This window comes from Diabrotica virgifera, chromosome 7, assembly GCF_917563875.1.
Source record: "Diabrotica virgifera virgifera chromosome 7, PGI_DIABVI_V3a".
In the NCBI taxonomy this organism is placed as follows: Eukaryota; Metazoa; Arthropoda; class Insecta; order Coleoptera; family Chrysomelidae; genus Diabrotica; species Diabrotica virgifera.
In genome coordinates this window covers 101,031,478-101,051,473 of record NC_065449.1, presented here as the reverse complement: position 1 = coordinate 101,051,473, position 19,996 = coordinate 101,031,478, and the positions used below count along the sequence as shown (strand labels likewise).

General features: G+C 31.3%; 1 protein-coding gene across 2 annotated transcripts in view; it reads right to left on the bottom strand.

Annotated features, from left to right (window-relative positions):
• Nucleotides 1–19,996, bottom strand: part of LOC114336265 (pickpocket protein 28) — a 353,651-nt gene that overhangs the window by 314,084 nt on the left and 19,571 nt on the right. For both annotated transcript variants that reach the window (XM_050657304.1, XM_028286595.2), the window contains exon 2: nucleotides 4,102–4,379. In XM_050657304.1, coding sequence (XP_050513261.1) covers nucleotides 4,102–4,202 — 101 coding nt within the window. In that variant the 5' untranslated portion in view covers nucleotides 4,203–4,379. The remainder of the gene's footprint in view (nucleotides 1–4,101; nucleotides 4,380–19,996) is intronic.

Sequence of the window (19,996 nt, the reverse complement as noted above, 5' to 3'; positions counted from 1 at the left end):
TTTAATTGTATCAATCATTATCAAAGGTTATTGTAATGCCCAATCAGAGCAAACTATCCGCTGTCCTGCGCGTAGCACCAGTAATTAATGTTTATTTAAAAAAAATCCTGACGCCGTGGTAGTTAATCGATTTTAATTTTGCAAATTGCAAATGAAAGATACAGTACACTTCTATACGTATAAATTCAACTTACTATCTGCTTTATTGTCAGTCCTGTAACATTTTGAAAAAATGATTTTTTTTGCGAAAGATGGATTGAAAAATTTATTTTGCAAAATCTATTGAACCGATCTTAATGAAATTTACGGTAATGTTTTACTGTATCATTAAGTTTTTCTGGGTGAAATATGAAGGTCCTAAGTCTAGCATAAATTGTTGAAAGACGTAAAATGCGAATACTTGTTTTTGTATGTTTTTTTTTTCGAAATTATTGCTATTTTGCAACAAGGATGACTATTTTTTAAATTTTTTACCAATTCTGTATTGTAGGAAATTTAATTACGCAACTTTTGTGTCAGTACAACTTTTCTCGGAAATGAATACTTTTAAAGTTATAATCAAAGAAACGAAGAAAAAAATCGAATTTTTCCTTCATTTTTTGACATTTTAATTATTTAAATAATGTTCGTGACCTTTTTGAGAGGGAGGATAACTTAAATATAATTATTTGAGTTATTTTCAAGCAATTTCTGCACACAAATTTGAGTCACCTCTCAACGTCCAAATGTACTAATATTTTTACAGATGCGCCCTGGTCTATATCAGTATATAATTGGCGTATTGTGTTCATCCACTTTGAAAAAATGTAAAAACATTGAATTATCCACGTCCGTCTGTCCGTCCGTCCGTAAACACAACTCCTCCGTCATTATACCAGGTAAAATGACAAATGAGGTGTCGAATGAATGCTTATAGCTCAAGGATGGTACTAAAGGTGAGAAACTTGATCTGGGGCTTCCGGTTTTAGATTAGCACCCGGAAGTACTGTTTTAAAGTCGCTGAAACAATACAAGCGATATATTATTTGACGCGCTTTAGCAAGACGAGAACTAAATATATAATTCCGGTTTCATGCCTGTCTATCCGTCTGTTTTTCTGCCTGGGAATATAACTCCTCGGTTATTAAAACAGATAGAATCACAAATGAGGAGTCGAATGAAAGCATATAGGTAACACAAGGATGATAATTAAAGATGAGAAATTTGATTTGGGACTTCCTGTTTTAGAGTTGCAACCGGAAGTACTGTTTTAAAGTCGCTGAAATTGTACGAGCGATATATTATTTGACGCGCCTTAGCAAGACGAGAACAAATATAGAATTCCGGTTTCATGCCTGTCTATCCTTCTGTATGTCTGTCCAAGAATATAACTCCTCCTGTATTAAAACGGATAGAATGACAAATGAGGGATCGAATGAAAGCTTATAACCCAAGGATATTTTAAAGTCGCTGAAATAGTACAAGCAATATATTAGTCTACGCGCCTTAACAAGACGAAAACAAAAATATATAGGCTGGTTTTTATATCACTTCCGGTTAAAACTGTGTAACCGAAAGTGCAATAATAGTATGTAGGTACATTGGATATACAATCTTCGCGTATTGATAGTCAAGCTCGAATATTTAGTTCTGATTTTTATATCGTATCCGGTTAAAAAGTTGATGATCAGAAGTATTGCAAAAATTACTCGAAATTGGTGAAATCGTATATCAATCGACGAAAAGTTACACGAAGAGTTCAAATATCAACTTGCTGTTCCATTTTTGGTCACATTGGGTGAAAACATACAACTTACGAAGTCCAATTGCTTGTTTAATTAGCACATTATTCATAATTAAATAAATAAATTATAAAAAAACTAAAAAATGAATAACCATTTTCAATTTCGTTGCAAAACGAAAATACAGCCGAACCATATTCCAGCCCAATCAGAGAGTGCTGCAAGCACCTCTACCGGTTTCGAAACTTATTAGTCTCTCATCAGGAGGCACATATGCTGCTCTCCCTGATCCAACCAAAACAAACCCCAGTGTGCAGTCCCGAATTGCAACGAACGAAATGGCATAGATGCCCTAGCGGCAACTGCTAGCAAAAGACTAAGTTTTCACTCTAATGGCATATAACATATCCCACCAGAATGAAAACAATGGGAACCTTCTCTGGTTACACCTCCGAGGCTTCTACAATTTGCAAGCCATACGGATGCTGAGACTAAGGAAGATGAGGGAATTCTACAATTTACAATTCACGTCACATCTGCTCAGCGCGGTAAAGTTCCAACGAGACTGGTTCCCTTCATACTCCACACAGAGTAAATGTAAATAAAAAATGAATAACCATAAATTGGTTATTCATTTTTTATTTACATTTACTCTGTGTGGAGTATGAAGGGAACCAGTCTCGTTGGAACTTTACCGCGCTGAGCAGATGTGACGTGAATTGTAAATTGTAGAATTCCCTCATCTTCCTTAGTCTCAGCATCCGTATGGCTTGCAAATTGTAGAAGCCTCGGAGGTGTAACCAGAGAAGGTTCCCATTGTTTTCATTCTGGTGGGATATGTTATATGCCATTAGAGTGAAAACTTAGTCTTTTTATAAAAAAACTATGTTAATAATAAACTATAAAATTTTAATAAATGTGAAATATTTGTTGGGAATTTTTCGCATAAGTACGTAAAATATTCTTATTTTTAGTATGTTCGCATTTTTCAGATTTTAAGTCGCTTGTAACTCGAAAACTATCAACGTTTGTAAAAAATGGAAATAGGCCTTTTTGTTTAGAATAACCCAAAATACCTAAAAAATATTTTGTAGAGCAAAAAAGGTGATCTTTTGAATTTGTTTAAAAAAAATGTTTTAACAATTTCTGTCCAAAAATTTCGCCCGATACCCTTATGATTTATTTATTACGGTTGATTTGTTAGAACGTTTGTTAAGTTTTGGATATTTAGTAACCGATTGTTTTGTCCTTGGAGGATGTATAGTTTGTATGTTTGGATGTACTAAAAAAGCTCTGGATGTACTTTGGATGTACTCTGGATGTAAGTATATGCTTTTTGTGTGAGTCAGTGAGAGAATATTTTTGTTGTAAAGTTTTTGTTTTTGAACGCCTTGGTAGCAAATCAACCACGTTCATTCTTTTTCAATAAAGAAATTTTGAGAAAGGACTTGAAGCCTGGTAGGCGATTTGGATTCCCAGTTTTTTTAATTGAAATGATAGTTTTTTAATCCTTTGGTGGGATGTACTGGGAATTCTTTTGTTGAAGTTTCCGTTGTTGTGCTGGAAATTTGAGGCACGTGAAGATTTTTGTTTGGAAAAACCTCAAAAGAATAATTTCATGTTTGTTAATGGACAGGCTGAGAGTTGTAATGGACCCTTTTGCATGTTAAAGGTAAGCTAAGTCATTTTTGGTCAGTTTATTGGTTTCGAGTTTTAAGAGGTTAGTTCAGTTATTTTTATTATTTTTTTCTTTTGCTAGAATTTTCCGGTAGTACAAAAATTGTATGTGTTTATGGATCCTGGGGCTTTGAAGAAGCTGTAATAGAAGTACATTTACATTTACATTTAACAGATTTAGTACATTGTGAAGTTTTATATTTGACGTTTAACCATTTGACATTTTGACAAAATTTAAGGAAGATTGCAGTGTGTTTATCCAAGCAAATGATTTGTTATTGAAGAAAAAAAAAGACAGATTTTATTTTATTTTATGGGAGAAAAAAGAAGAAACAAGGTACAATTTAGGTTGGGTTAAATGGGTCTAAAAAGGGGACTAAAATAACAAGTTTTTTTGATATTTATGTGAAGGAAACAGCTGGTTCTGGTTTATTTACTTACTTTTGTTCTTATAAACTATTGAAATCAAAATTAATATATTATTTGTATGTAAAAAGAGACTTAAATTTCTGTTGACATTACATAAAGTGTTTTATTTGAACTGTCATGTCTCATGCTCACTCTAAATCAAACCAACTAATAATAAAAATAATAATTCCGACTGAGAAATAGCTGTGGTATATTTAAAGAGGGTCTTTTTGGACATGAATCAGAAAATTTCTCATACGGAAGAAGCCTCACAACAAGGACTAAACCTACTTACCGTTCAGTCCTAGACCGTTTCTCTGCCACATAATTGCATCCAATAATACTAGAATGTTCGCAGTAATCATTAAAATATTTATTGAACCTTTTCCACGTCATATCTACAACTTTTTTAACGCACTCTTCCTTCACATAATTCACTATCGATCGCAGTGACTTGATGATTTAACTATCTATCTTCTTTTCTCAATTCGTCTAAATTTAGTTCAAACGCAGCTTTGCGTCTTTAGAAATTGCGCATTATGAGAAATTTTGCACTTGCTGCTCGGGAGTTTGCTGAAATAAAAAGGAGTTGTTAGATACATGTTTTATAAATTGCGTGATATATTATATAGGTGGGGTTGTGTGTTTATCAATATTGTGATAATATTAAATTAATGGCCATTAAAATAGATACGATAGGAATGTAACCTTTTTATATAATTAATAATCATGGTTTACAAGGTTTCAGTAAATTGGCTATAGGCAGGGTGTTCCGAAAAAACCACTGTTTAAAAATGTCGATCTCTCCAGCTGTTTTTTTGTGATAGGTAGTCTATAAACCCCTTAATGTCAAATTTCAGCCCAAAATGTTAACCCTAACCCTTGTCCCAAGCCCCCCAAAAAATATTTTTTTGGTTTTCAAAGATTTTTAATCTATAATTATTGTAAGTAAACAAACAAGTAAACTTAGTTGTACCTTTTATTTTACACAGTGCCGGTTTAACATAACTTCGGGCCCTGGGCACTAGAGATTTAGGGACCCCCTTCATTGCTATTCGTTGTCAATTTTTTTAACAAAAAAACATGCATTAACTATAAACGTTTATTGTAAAAGCCATACATTTTTAATAATTTAAAAAAAGATTTTTAAAACAAACGAGAAAAATAGCAAACGTAAAAAATATTCCAAAAAATACATTTAAAAATATTTAAAAAAAAACAGAAAATTATACAGAACAACACATGACAAACAAAAAAAAACATTTTAAAAAATATATAACACAAAAATTAGCTCACTTTTTTTCATGACTATGCATTAGCAAACTGCCTTATTAATACTATTAAAATTCAGTTGCTCCACTTCTTCATTTTTTATAATACGATAGTAATAATGCGTCTAGGTTTTCTTGACCCTTTGACCTTCAATATAATTATCTTTATTCTTTTTAAAGTCAAAAAACCGCTTGCCTGACGCATTAGAAATTGGTATCGTCAAATAAACGTGCAGTAAAGTTAAAAATTGGCGAAAGTTGCCTTTTCATTCTGGATGACACCAAATGTTCAAATGTTTATCCAAATTTTGGCATAACGTTATAAAATGAATAATTTCAGTATGCAAGTTCTCTTTGGTTTAATTAACATCAACAATATAAACAATATTCCTAGCATAAAATATTAATTCACTTTTTGACTTCTTCTTTATTTAGCATAAAATAACATCTGATACCTACACCCGAGAGGGTAGAAGGTCTAAAGATTATATATAGATTATATATATTTATATATATATATATATATATATATATATATATATATATATATATATATATATATATATATATAAGAAGACAATGAGTCTTTGCTGACAGTAATTATATAAATTTGGTTATTGGGTTATGTAGCAAATGAAAAAGTGTACTCTTTTAAATTTCTTTAATCCGAGCTTTCGGTTAAGATTTTAACCATCATCAGGGTGCTACAAAGATATTTTTGGTGTAAGATAATATGAAAACATGTATAAAATTTTGTACTTACAAACTTATTGAGGATATTTCAAATATGGTGTAACTAAAATGAGAATCAAACTTAACATGGTCATGTAAATGCTTCAATGGAAAAACGTAAAATAAAGTAGTAATTTAGTAAAATAAAAGTTAATTAATTTATCACAACTTCAAAATCAATAAAAGATAAAATGACATTTAGACATGACATGACATTATTTGAAATATCTTACAAAAATTTTTAATATAGATGAACAATTTATTGAAGGACCAATAGGGTCAATGATAAGAATTGAAATCACGAAACCTAATAGAAAATGATATTAAAGACAAAAAACCCGAAGAACAAGCGGGATATAGGGCCGGACGCTCCAATATGGATATTTTTCATTAAAATTTGCAATGGAAAAACTAGTGCAGAGAAATAAAGAAACCATATAGCTTCAATAGATTTGGAAAAAGCATATGACAGTGTACCGACCTCCCAACTATGGATAGAATGGGTAAATTGAAAATAAATCCAATTCTTATTAACGCCACTCAAAATTACTACGAACAAAAGTTTGCAAGAATTAAAATGGGATTATATGTGATTTAATATATAACACTGCGATCCCTCTATAGTGATATCCCTCAATATTTTATAAAAATTAAAAATATTTCAATTCTTATCATTGACCCTATTGGTCCTTCAATAAATTGTTCATCTATATTAAAAATTTTTGTAAGATATTTCAAATAATGTCATGTCATGTCTAAATGTCATTTTATCTTTTATTGATTTTGAAGTTGTGCTAAATTAATTAACTTTTATTTTACTAAATTACTACTTTATTTTACGTTTTTCCATTGAAGCATTTACATGACCATGTTAAGTTTGATTCTCATTTTAGTTACACCATATTTGAAATATCCTCAATAAGTTTGTAAGTACAAAATTTTATACATGTTTTCATATTATCTTACACCAAAAATATCTTTGTAGCACCCTGATGATGGTTAAAATCTTAACCGAAAGCTCGGATTAAAGAAATTTAAAAGAGTACACTTTTTCATTTGCTACATAACCCAATAACCAAATTTATATAATTACTGTCAGCAAAGACTCATTGTCTTCTTATATATATATATATATATATATATATATATATATATATATATATATATATATATATATATATATATATATATATATATATAATCTTTAGACCTTCTACCCTCTCGGGTGTAGGTATCAGATGTTATTTTATGCTAAATAAAGAAGAAGTCAAAAAGTGAATTAATATTTTATGCTAGGAATATTTTTTATATTGCTGATGTTAATTAAACCAAAGAGAACTTGCATACTGAAATTATTCATTTTATAACGTTATGCCAAAATTTGGATAAACATTTGAACATTTGGTGTCATCCAGAATGAAAAGGCAACTTTCGCCAATTTTTAACTTTACTGCACGTTTATTTGACGATACCAATTTCTAATGCGTCAGGCAAGCGGTTTTTTGACTTTAAAAAGAATAAAGATGCGAAACACATTTCTAAGAGCTGGTGTTTGGATCTTCGATTCCATTCAAAAAATTTTTCCCAGCCCGAAGTAGTGGATGTGTGAATTGTTCGTAAGGGGATTTTTCCGCATTCTCTATTTCATTTGTTTATATATATATATATATATATATATATATATATATATATATATATATATACGAATTTCACTATTTTTGGGTATAGAAGTCAAACTGGGGCCTTAAAGTACACTATTATCCAATATTCAAGCTTTCGGAAATGTTTATTTCCTTTCTCAAGAATTTCTACAATGCAATAAGATAAAATTTAGAAAATATGCATGAAAGAATAAAAAATATTAATGAGTAACTTACCAGAATTTAGATTATAAAAGAATGTTGATTACAATACATAATTAAAAATACTATTACTAAAACGGCTGTTAAACATTTAAAAAAAAACATAGAAACAATAAAAATTCTTCAGAAAACATTTTAGAAAAGATTAAAAAATTGATTAATTTTGAATTTCAAAATTAATCAATTTTTTAATATTTTTTAATCTTTTTTAATTTTTTTAATCTTTTCTAAAATGTTTTCTGAAGAATTTTTATTGTTTCTATGTTTTTTTTAAATGTTTAACAGGTAAGTTACTCATGAATATTTTTTATTCTTTCATACATATTTTCTAAATTTTATCTTATTGCATTGTAGAAATTCTTGAGAAAGGAAATAAACATTTCCGAAAGCTTGAATATTGGATAATAGTGTACTTTAAGGCCCCAGTTTGACTTCTATACCCAAAAATAGTGAAATTCGTATTTCCTAATAAGTCAATTAAGATAATATTTGTATATATATATATATATATATATATATATATATATATATATATATAATGATGTTGGATAATCGAGTACAAATATAAAAATAAATAAGCAAAATCATTGGCTAATACTCGTAAAGTGAATGTGAATTTAGTTGGAAATATATAAAATGATGAAGGGTCATCATTCCATACATTTCTGTGCAACTATATACACCGGTGTTTCGGCCTATTTGGGCTTCGTCAGTATAGTGTAGCAAGTTAAAAAAGTTGTTTGTTAACTTGTAAAAGGATTACTACAGGAGCAAGGTTACCAATTTTGGTCAGGTTGTTAGAAGACCCGCAGTCGCAAGGCTACAACTAACATTGCCAAGGAGGTAAAGCTACCTGAGGAAATGAAAAGCCATAACATTATTAAATAAAATGATGTTGGATAATCGAGTACAAATATAAAAATAAATAAGCAAAATCATTGGCTAATACTCGTAAAGTGAATGTGAATTTAGTTGGAAATATATAAAATGATGAAACACCGGTGTATATAGTTGCACAGAAATGTATGGAATGATGACCCTTCATCATTTTATATATTTCCAACTAAATTCACATTCACTTTACGAGTATTAGCCAATGATTTTGCTTATTTATTTTTATATTTGTACTCGATTATCCAACATCATTTTATTTAATAATGTTATGGCTTTTCATTTCCTCAGGTAGCTTTACCTCCTTGGCAATGTTAGTTGTAGCCTTGCGACTGCGGGTCTTTTAACAACCTGACCAAAATTGGTAACCTTGCTCCTGTAGTAATCCTTTTACAAGTTAACAAACAACTTTTTTAACTTGCTACACTATACTGACGAAGCCCAAATAGGCCGAAACACCGGTGTATATAGTTGCACAGAAATGTATGGAATGATGACCCTTCATCATTTTATATATTTCCAACTAAATTCACATTCACTTTACGAGTATTAGCCAATGATTTTGCTTATTTATTTTTTGCTTATTTATTATATATATATATATATATATAATATATATATATATATATATATATGTATATATATATAAATTTATACATATATATATATATATATATATATATATATATATATATATATATATAAAATAACATCTAACAGCTGATGTAACATCCTTGTAGCATTATATTCTCTTTAAAAGATCTTGAGAAATATTCTGGCATATAATATTAAATAGGTACTTCAATTCTGAATATATCTTGCCCCTTTAAAATTGTTTCACTTTCAACTGCTTCATCGAAAAATGTTTTTTTTATTTGTTTTTTGAAGGCCAATTACATAGAATACGTTTGAGATTATTGCCTTCACAAAAAAATTATTTTTGGCTTCTAGGTCAATTTCGTTTAATTTATTTCTTACATTACCAGAAAAGCTCAAATGCCATTAATTCTACTCCAATTGACAGGTTCAAGTCCACAGTTTCTAACGTTTTGCTTGTTGCATTCACTCGTTTTAAAATCCTTGCCCAAATCAGTGTCAATAGAGTATCCAAGTTAACCTGTCTCAAAGATCCGTTTTATTATGCAGTGCCTTGGCATCACTTCTAACTGCTGTGTTTTTGTCTCTATTATTGCTTAACTGGAAATATATGTTTGATGGATATGTAGTTTTTAAGTAAAGCATTTACAGCGTAAAAAGTTTCTACATGTTTTGTTTTCATCGCTTCCAGGAAGTCATTGCAAGTTTCGTCAGACAGATAGCTAACTGAACCTTTTTCTTTATTCGCATTCCGCTGTAAATGCTGAGCTAAGAAGTTGTCAAAAGCAAAGTATACAAGACAACTTAATTAATTTCCCTTATGACGACTCGTTAAATTGTCATGGGATCAACGAAAAGCTAGTCCTTGAGGAGCAAGTAATTTAATGGTGACAACAACTATTCTTAGGACCTTTAGGTCTCAATAGTCAGCTTCGCGTTCTACTTGCTCTTTCAAGCCAGCGTCTATTTTTTTATCAACTCCAATTTAACTGATGATCCATTTAACTCCAACTGATGATCTTGTTATTAATGTAACGATAGAGTTCAGATGAAATTTACTTTCTTTGTGAGATTTGAGTAAGCTGTTCAAATATTTCCAGTGGGTAAAATATATCCAAAATCAGTTAAACAATTTTTTTCAATTGAAAATAATTTGCACGGGTAACAATAAATGGTACACGACAATTAGACCGAAATCATTAGACCGAAAGCAGTAGACCGAACTCATTGGACCGAAAAGCACTTTACCGAAACCTCACTAGGCCGAACAGCATTAGACTAAAATGGCACATAAATTAAAAAATATTGCAGTAAATTATGCTAAGATTTTGAATACCTCTCTTTTTGTTTATTGTATTTTTTTGTATTATTTTATATATATACTGTGTAAATTGTTACTCTGTACAGTCTGATATGAAATAATTTTCATCCGTTAGTTAAACAAATTAGTGAAGGTAAATAAAAGCAAAAAACAACCTCTAAACTCGCCAGTACTTTGTGCTGCCAGTCCTAAGCCGGGATGCAGGGTGAAGGTAGGTTGATTTTACCCTTGCTCAGATTAGAATCCTGTTTGAGCACCCTGTATTATGTACCTAATGCTTTTCGGTCTCCTACTGTTTCGGTCTAGTGAGGTTTCGGTAAAGGGCTTTTTGGTCTAATGAGTTCGGTCTACTGCTTTCGGTTTAATGATTTCGGTCACTTTACAGTAAACCCAAAAAACAGCTTTAACACTTCTCTTTGCCGCCATTGGGTTTTACTCTATAAGATTTGCTTTCATTTAATCTTCTATAATAAGCTTTGTCTCCAGCTTCATACATTTTTACAATTTTCCAAGGAATCGCTCTTTGGTTTAAAAGTTGTCACAGTTCTTATTTATCAGTATTAAAATCAGACCATATCGAAATCACACGCATTTCGTAGTCTTTTTCTCTATTTAAAAAATATGATCCTCGATTATTAGCGGACTTTAATTTGTTACTAATAAAAAAAGGGTCCCTACAGGCCCCTCCGAGGCCCGGGCCCCTAGGTGCCCGCTCCAAGCGCCCAATGGATAAAACGGCACTGATTTTACATATACATATGTTTAGAAAAAAAATCATAGACCATGATGATAAGTTTAAAATGGGGATTAAAATATCAAAAATATTACTCATTTTTCACGTTTATTGGCCTTTTTCAAGATATCTTGAGTACCTAACTATGAAAATAATTCTCGTTAAAAAATTATTGTAACTTATTATACATTTGAATATAAATGAACACAAAGCAGTTACAAAGATTAATGAAAGTTGCCTTTCCATCCTTGTGTGATCGGTACTCACCGGAGGGACCGCAGGCGTTCGTATACAATTAGCACCTCTTTGTAAAGACAATGAAGTCCATTTTACTAAGTAACAAGACATTTACTCAACACACACACACACACCGCACATTATATTCTCTGATTGCAAAATCAAAGGTACCATGCCAAATAAAAAAAAGTTGCCTTTTTGAAGTCGCTAAATTACTTTCTGTGGTTTTCTACTACTTGTAACACACTTTTCTTGCTTTTTTAATCTTTTGTGAGGGAGTAATATCTTGCATCAATTTTACACCTCTCTCAGCAACATCATTCATCAGCAAAGTTCGTTGGTTTAAAGCTAGTCTTCGTTCTCCTCTCATGCTCAGACTGGAGTTTTCCGCCTACTATTTTCCATTTAAATAAATTTGTAACAGCTTTGTGCATTCCTTATATTCAAATGTATACCTAATCAGTTAAAAAATGTGTTTTTAAATGTGTACTTAAGATAACTTGAGAAAGACTAATAAACCTGAAAAATAAGTATCATGGCCTATGATTTTTTTCTGAACATACAGGGTGTCCCAAAAATAGTGGAACGGTCGAATATTTCGCGAACTAAACATCGGATCGAAAAACTGAAAAATATGTGTTCAATCATTTTCAAAAATCTATCCAATGGCACCAAACACCAACCCCCACTACACCCCCTGGAGGTGGGGTGGAGGGTAACTTTAAAATCTCAAATAGAAACCCCTAGTTTTTCTTGCAGATTTAGATTCTTTACGTAAAAGTAAGCAACTTTTATTCAAGACATTTTTTCGAACTGTGGATAGATGGCGCTATAATTGAGAAAAACGATTTATCCTGATACCATAGGTAAATTATAGAAACGGTCTGATATCTCGAGAAATACACTTCTAAATGAGAAACCAAAAAAAAAAGATTTTTAATATTTTTAGAAAACCTATCGAATAACACTAAACATGATCCTCCAACCCACCCCCTGGATGTGGGGTGGGGGGTAACTTTAAAATCTTAAATAGCAACCCCCACTTTTTATTACAGATTCGGATTCGTCATAAAAAATTAAGCAACATTTATTTAAAACATTTCTTAGAATTGTTGATAGATGGCGCTTTAATTGGAAAAATACGATTTATTAGCGCCATCTATCAGCAATTTTAAAAAATGTTTCGAATAAATGTTGCTTAATTTTTCATGACGAATTCGAATCTGCAATAAAAAGTGGGAGTTGCTATTTAAGATTTTAAATTTACCCCCACCCCGTCTCCAGGGGGTGGGTTGGAGGGTCATTTTTGGTGTTTATCGATAGGTTTTCGAAAAATGTTAAAAACCTGTTTTTTGTTTTCTCATTTGGAAGTGTACTTCTCGAGATATTAGACCGTTTCTATAATTTACCTATGGTATCAGGATAAATGGTTTTTCCCAATTATAGCGCCATCTATCCACAGTTCGAAAAAATGTCTTGAATAAAAGTTGCTTACTTTTACGTAACGAATCCAAATCTGCAAGAAAAACTAGGGGTTTCCATTTGAGATTTTAAAGTTACCCCCCACCCCACCTCCAAGGGGTGTAGTGGGGGTTGGTGTTTGGTGTCATTGGATAGATTTTTGAAAATGATTGAATACGTATTTTTCATAATATAATAATAAATTAATAATAAATGATGGTTTTGCTTGTTTTCGATTCAGAGGGTTGCACACCAGCTAGACAGGCTGTTTCTACCATTTCAGGCGTCCTCAGTAGCTTTCGTTAGTGTGCCTACCTCTGGACCGAAAAACAGCTCTACATCATTTTAAAGGGAATCTGAAAAATAATTCAAATTTCCCATCAGACGCGATACAGCGACATCTACTAACAAATTGAAGAATCTCAGATGCAGAATCCACCAATTTAATAAGAATTAAAAATGGTAAATAGTATTTTAAAACTGAGATTTTTCGTGTTGAAAGTTCTTACTGGTACACCCTTAATCTGCGACTTTTTCAATTAATAAGACAGCAGACGACGAATATAGAAAACGAAAGGGAAACGATCACATTTCGCTTTCATTCGTCTAGGAAAAACGGACAGCAGAGGAACTTTCAGTACTCAAATCCGAGTAAAGGAAATAAAATAATAAATGATGGTTTTGCTTGTTTTCGATTCAGAGGGTTGCACGTATTTTTCAGTTTTTCGATCCGATGTTTAGTTCGCGAAATATTCGACCGTTCCACTACTTTTGGGACACCCTATATATTACGTAAAATAAAAGTTAAAAGTTGAAAATTATAGAATAAAAATAATTAAAAATCTTTAACTTAATTAAAAATTTTTTTTGGAGGGCCGGGGACAAGGGTTAGGGTTAACATTTTGGGCTGAAATTTGAAATTAAGGAGGTTTATAGGCTACCCATCATCAGAAAACAGCCGCGGAGATCGATATTTTTAAACTTTGGTTTTTTCGGAACACCCAGCAGCGGGATAAGATGGTAAAATCTGCACTCAACTTATTTCGAATTGGACACTCTGAAGTACACATTTAAAAACATCTTTAGCCAAATTTTTGGCTTCATAGGTGGCCCCAGCTGTCTTTTATGCGAAATTTCCTTTCTTAAGGATTCTTTACGTTAAAAAATCTGATACAATTTATAAACATACATTGTTATTCCCAAAATAACACTGATTTTTTTCAGATATTTTGGATTAAAATTGAGCTCACGAAAATGTTTGAATTTTTCAAAAAATTATTTAGGTTAAGTAGGCAATTTTTGGCAAACTTCGAAATATTATTTTTTGTGTGTTTTGAATAGCGGGGTTAGATTTGCCATTTTCTCCCCAAAAAATTCTCAAAATTCGAAAATACCCATTTTTTGGTGTTCCATTCATGTTGTTAGCACATAAACTTTTGTTATTACTAATGACAAGATCAGGTTTGCCATTTTCAGATCAAAACATGCTTAAAATACAACAAAGATTATTTTTAAATATTTTTCCCATATTTTAAGCACATACCCTCATCTACCCCGGGGTAGTCGCGCTGTTAAAAAAAATCTAACATTTTATCCTTTTCCGTGATAACTTAATGAAAAATTTTGCAACATAACTTTCCACTCGTAGGTGCCTCGAAAGGAAGATTGTAGTAATGCGTAGGTATTTTTGAAGTTATACTTCTTTACCGGCGATAGAGGGTGATTTTTTTATATGTTAAAACCTATCAGCCCGGCGCATGCGCATTATAACTTTGTTCTGATTGAATGTTCAAATGATATGGCAGCTGTGGTTTGGAGGTAAAGGTAAAGGTAAACAAATGTATAATATATTAGTTTTATTGTTGTGAGGACAGAAACAAAAAAGTTTATAATATTGTAGTGACTTTTAAATAGTTTTTAAAAGCAACAGGTACGTAATAATTGTTAATGTATCATGGGTATAAACCTACCTATTTGATCTGCCAAAATACATAGTATGTAATACTTTTATTTATATAATTTGATTACCATCAAAATTTCTATCAATATTCACCTAATATATTGTTTTTTACTCTATGTTTTGTTGTATTTTTTCAATTCTAAATCATTTCAATTCAAAATTAAAATAATTTGATCAATTTTCAAAATATCAAAATATCACAAGTTTAATCCGTTTAGTTAGTCGATCTTCGTAAATAATGACACATAGTGTCTGTGGCTAAGCGGAGAAGGCGAATGAATTCCAATACCAACCGCTCTTATCAGCGCTGGTTCGAGTCCCAATAGAAACTTTCTTTTTTGTTTTTTTTAATACATTTTATGATTTTAAGTATATTTATTATATAATTGTATTTTCAGAAAATACGTATTTAGTTAAAAAAAATTTCGACAATTAATGTTCAGACATCATTAAATGATTTTGTCACAAATTAAATTGTCACAAATTAAGCCACAAATTTTGTGGCTTGTTTAATGTGTTTGTGTGTGTTTTATTCTTTTATTATTTTAATTTTTGGCACTGTTCTAATAAAAATGTTTGAGAAGTAGTAAGTATAAATTAGTTTAATATTTAAACAAAATATAAATAAAAAGTATATTAATTTCGTTTAAATCATATAATAGAAGTATAACTTCTTACGTGCGTACAAAGTACACACACATTCTTTTTTTGTGGAATTTATGGCTTTGGTGAGAACCAATCAGCTTTAAAATTGTTAGAAATAAATATTTTTAAAATAACAAATAAATAAAAATATTATAAAATATTTTTTTAATTCATATTTAAATTCGTATTGTTAATCTAACACGCGATTGCTTACGTGACAGAATAGAGCGTGACTGTTCCCGGGCTATATATGACAATTTATTACGATTTTTGTTCCCCCTCCCTTTTATTCGTGTGGCTATTATAATTTAAATATTATAATTGATTGAATAAATTAATATTTATATATTTAATATATTATTTATAAATATATTATATTTAATTTCATATATTAGCCCTTTTTTTCAATATTTATTAATAATAATAGAATTTCATAAAATTGCAAAACTACAAAATAGTAAAAAAATGTTCAAACTTACATTACAATAATAGTCTTAGTGTTCATCATTATTTATCTTCGTTTATTACGCGATCAGTATCAGGATATGATAAATAAGTCTGAAAGTATTTTTGCTGGTCTAATAATTTTTGACTTATACGTTGCATTGGTAAGATAATAAAAATAATTGCGGCAATGTGAGAACAGGACCCTACAGCCTTACAGTTTTTAATCCGTTGGCTCAGTCAGGGCCGCCGAGAGGGATGAGCGGAACCCGGTAAGGAGTGAAGAGTGGGCCTTCGGGAAAAAGTGAAGGGCGAAAAAAATTGTTTTTAATTTTTATTAATAATAAATAATAAAAAACATTTCAAATCTATATTGTATTAAATTTTAATTTTTATAATAGTGAAAATTTTTATAATATAGGTGCTTTCCGAGTTTTTTGATTGGCAAAGATGTCTATAATTTTTGAAAAATCGAATGATTTTACCACATCATCCTTAATACACAAAGTTGCTAGGCAAGTCAACGGATGCTGTTTCATTGTAGATATCATAGCATTTTTTATTCGAGAAAGAAAACTATAGGATATTTCCTTTTCATCGACTGTCACCGGTAATGTGCAAAATATTATTCTTAATACAATAACGATGTTAGGAAATAATGATTCCAATTTGAGATGTTTAATGTTATTAAGTTTTAGTGGAGAAAGTTGAGATTCACCAATATTATCCTTGTACCTCTATCTGTCTTAAATGAAAAAATTGATGTATCAATTCTTCACTGATGTCTTCTTTAGAAAACATCGTCATCTTCGTCTCAGAATGTCCATAAAATGTTAAATAGGTTAAATTAAATCTTCTGGTTAAATTGCTTATTATACAATATCCCACATAACAATTTCATGTTCTTAGTAGATTCATGGAACATACTTTTCAGAAAAAGTATATACTGAGAATATGCGTAATTACCATTGCGAATGTGCAGAGCAGATACTGAGTATATACTACATTACAGTACTTAAACGTTCTATGTATATACTTAGAATGTACTACCGCACTTCTTTTCAGTATATACCAAGAACATATTTTTTAGAAAGTTCTAAGGAGGTGATCAAACCTTCTCTTTATATAATTAGAATGTACTATCGCACATATTTTTAGTATATGGGAAGAATATTCCAAGGATATACTATATTTCTCAGAAGTATGTTTTCAACATCACCCAATCTCATCCTAGGTTCTACTAATATATTATATTTACATATTCTAATTGCATATAAGAATGTAGTTATTACATTCTACAATATTACGTAAAAGTAAGTATAAAATATATAAACTTTAGTTAGTTATATAGCTAGGTACCTATGTATAATAAATATTATATGGGTAAGTAGGTATATAAAATATAAGTAATATATTTAGTTATTATGTGCACATCAAAATAAAAATGCTGCTCATATATTATATAATAGCCAAATATAAGTATAATAATATGTATGTAAATTACTAACATTTATAGGTATCTATATACATACTTTTACTTACTAGGTATTTAGGAAATATTGAAGTACCAATATGAATTTATTATTTTCAAGCTGCCCGCAAACAAAATAAAAAAGTTATTTATGTATGTTCTTAAAAATGTTTTAGTCCTTGTAGCTAGAAATACTTCGTCTTCGCTTCGTCCTAACAGCGTAGACACAAATGCCTAACTGTACTGGAAACTATTTTCATATTTTGCCCTTGTTACCTACCCCCTTCCCCTGTGCAGGTATAATATGCAATGCAAGGGTCAGAATGACAATGAATGGCCGTTTCCGGATTCCCGTTTCACGTTGTTTGGTTGTGGACCTAAAGCTTACCTGGATGTAATGTACAATGTACTTAAAAATAAAATTATACGTAAAAATACTCATGGTATAAACTCAAATCAAAATGGTATATTCATTTCAATTGAAAACGAAACGAGAATTTCTCATTTTTCTTCAATAGAATTAAGTTTTAAACTTTTTTACCATACGATTAAAACGGTTTAAAAAAATGAATTAGATAGTTCAGTAGTACCAACCAAAATACCTAAACTTTATTAATTATTTAACGAAGTTGATAATCTATAAGCTAACATTCTTCTTCCTATAGGTACATACAGTATATCATTTTTAAGATATTTTAAACGTATATACAAATATGTGTTAAGCAGTTACTTTTGCATATACTTACGCATATACTAAGAATATTCGATTAAGGTGTATTCTAAGAATAAACTTTCACGAACATTCCGAGACACTACGTACACGAATGTGCTCAGTATATTCGGTGCAAGAATATTCTTTGAAGCACATGCAAAGAACATGAAATTTAGAATGTTTTTATGGTACATGCTATGCTTGTACTACGCGTATACTAAAAAGGATATACTTCGACGAATGTTGGTAGGATATGCTTAGAGCATGATGCGAACATCATTGTTATGTGGGATATGTCAATATTACATATTTCACAGCGAAATATTTCATCAGGCTCAAAATTATCAGTCGTGTCACTATTAGATCCAGGCAAATCATCAAATAATATTGCGGGCTTCTTCCGCCGTTTTTAGAATAAAACAATAAAATATATTTCAAAATAGAGGTAAAGGTCAGATTAAATATAGCAGAGTAATAATTAAACGCATTATGCACATAAAGTGAAGAGCAAAAAAATCGGGAAAAATTACGTCTTTGGTCTGGTCGACGTCGGGCCCCTTATCTCGCCGGGTCCCGGTAAAATGTACTCGGCGGGCCTGGGCACAGTCACAAGCATGGCGAAAAATACTTCTGTACCCAATTAAATTAAGTTGTTATTTAACATAACATTTGTAGATCTTACTATTTATGTGTCTCTTCCACTTTTTTCAATCTCCTTGACGCAAAAAATCGAAATATTCTTAAAAAAACTAAGTTTTCAATCTAATAGCACATACAACAACATCCAAAAATGTCATTCTACATCCTACCAGACTGAAAACAATGGAAACCTTCTCTGGTAACACCTCCGAGGCTTCTACAATTTGCAAGCCATAACGGATGCTGAGACTAAGGAAGATGAGGAAATTTTACAATTTATAATTCACGTCCCATCTGCTCAGCACGGTAAAATTCCAACGAGAATGGTTCCCTTCGTACTCCAATGGGAGTAAACACAAATCAAAAATGAATAACCATTTTCAATTTCGTTGCAACACGAAACTACAGCCGCATCATCATTCCAGTTCACTCAGAGAGTGCAGCAAGCACCTCTACCGGTTTCGAAACTGATTAGTCTCTCATCAGGAGGCACATATGATGCTCTCTCTGACCCAACTAGGACAAACCCCGGCGTGCAGTCACGGATTGCAACGAACGAAATGGCATCGATGCCCTAGCGTTATGGCTTGCAAATTGTAGAAGCCTCGGAGGTGTTACCAGAGAAGGTTCCCATTGTTTTCAGTCTGGTAGGATGTAGAATGACATTTTTGGATGTTGTTTTATGTGCTATTAGATTGAAAACTTGGTTTTTTGATAGCAGTTGTCGCTAGGGCATCCATACCATTTCGTTCGTTGCAATCCGTGACCGCACGCCGGGATTTGTCCTAGTTGGGTCAGAGAGAGCAGCATATGTGCCTCCTGATGAGAGACTAATAAGTTTCGAAACCGGTAGAGGTGCTTGCTGCACTCTCTGATTGAACTGGAATAATGATGCGGCTGTAGTTTCGTGTTGCAACGAAATTGAAAATGGTTATTCATTTTTGATTTGTGTTTACTCCCATTGGAGTACGAAGGGAACCATTCTCGTTGGAACTTTACCGCGCTGAGCAGATGGGACGTGAATTATAAATTGTAAAATTCCCTCATCTTCCTTAGTCTCAGCATCCGTTATGGCTTGCAAATTGTAGAAGCCTCGGAGGTGTTACCAGAGAAGGTTCCCATTGTTTTCAGTCTGGTAGGATGTAGAATGACATTTTTGGATGTTGTTTTATGTGCTATTAGATTGGAAACTTAGTTTTTTGATAGCAGTTGCC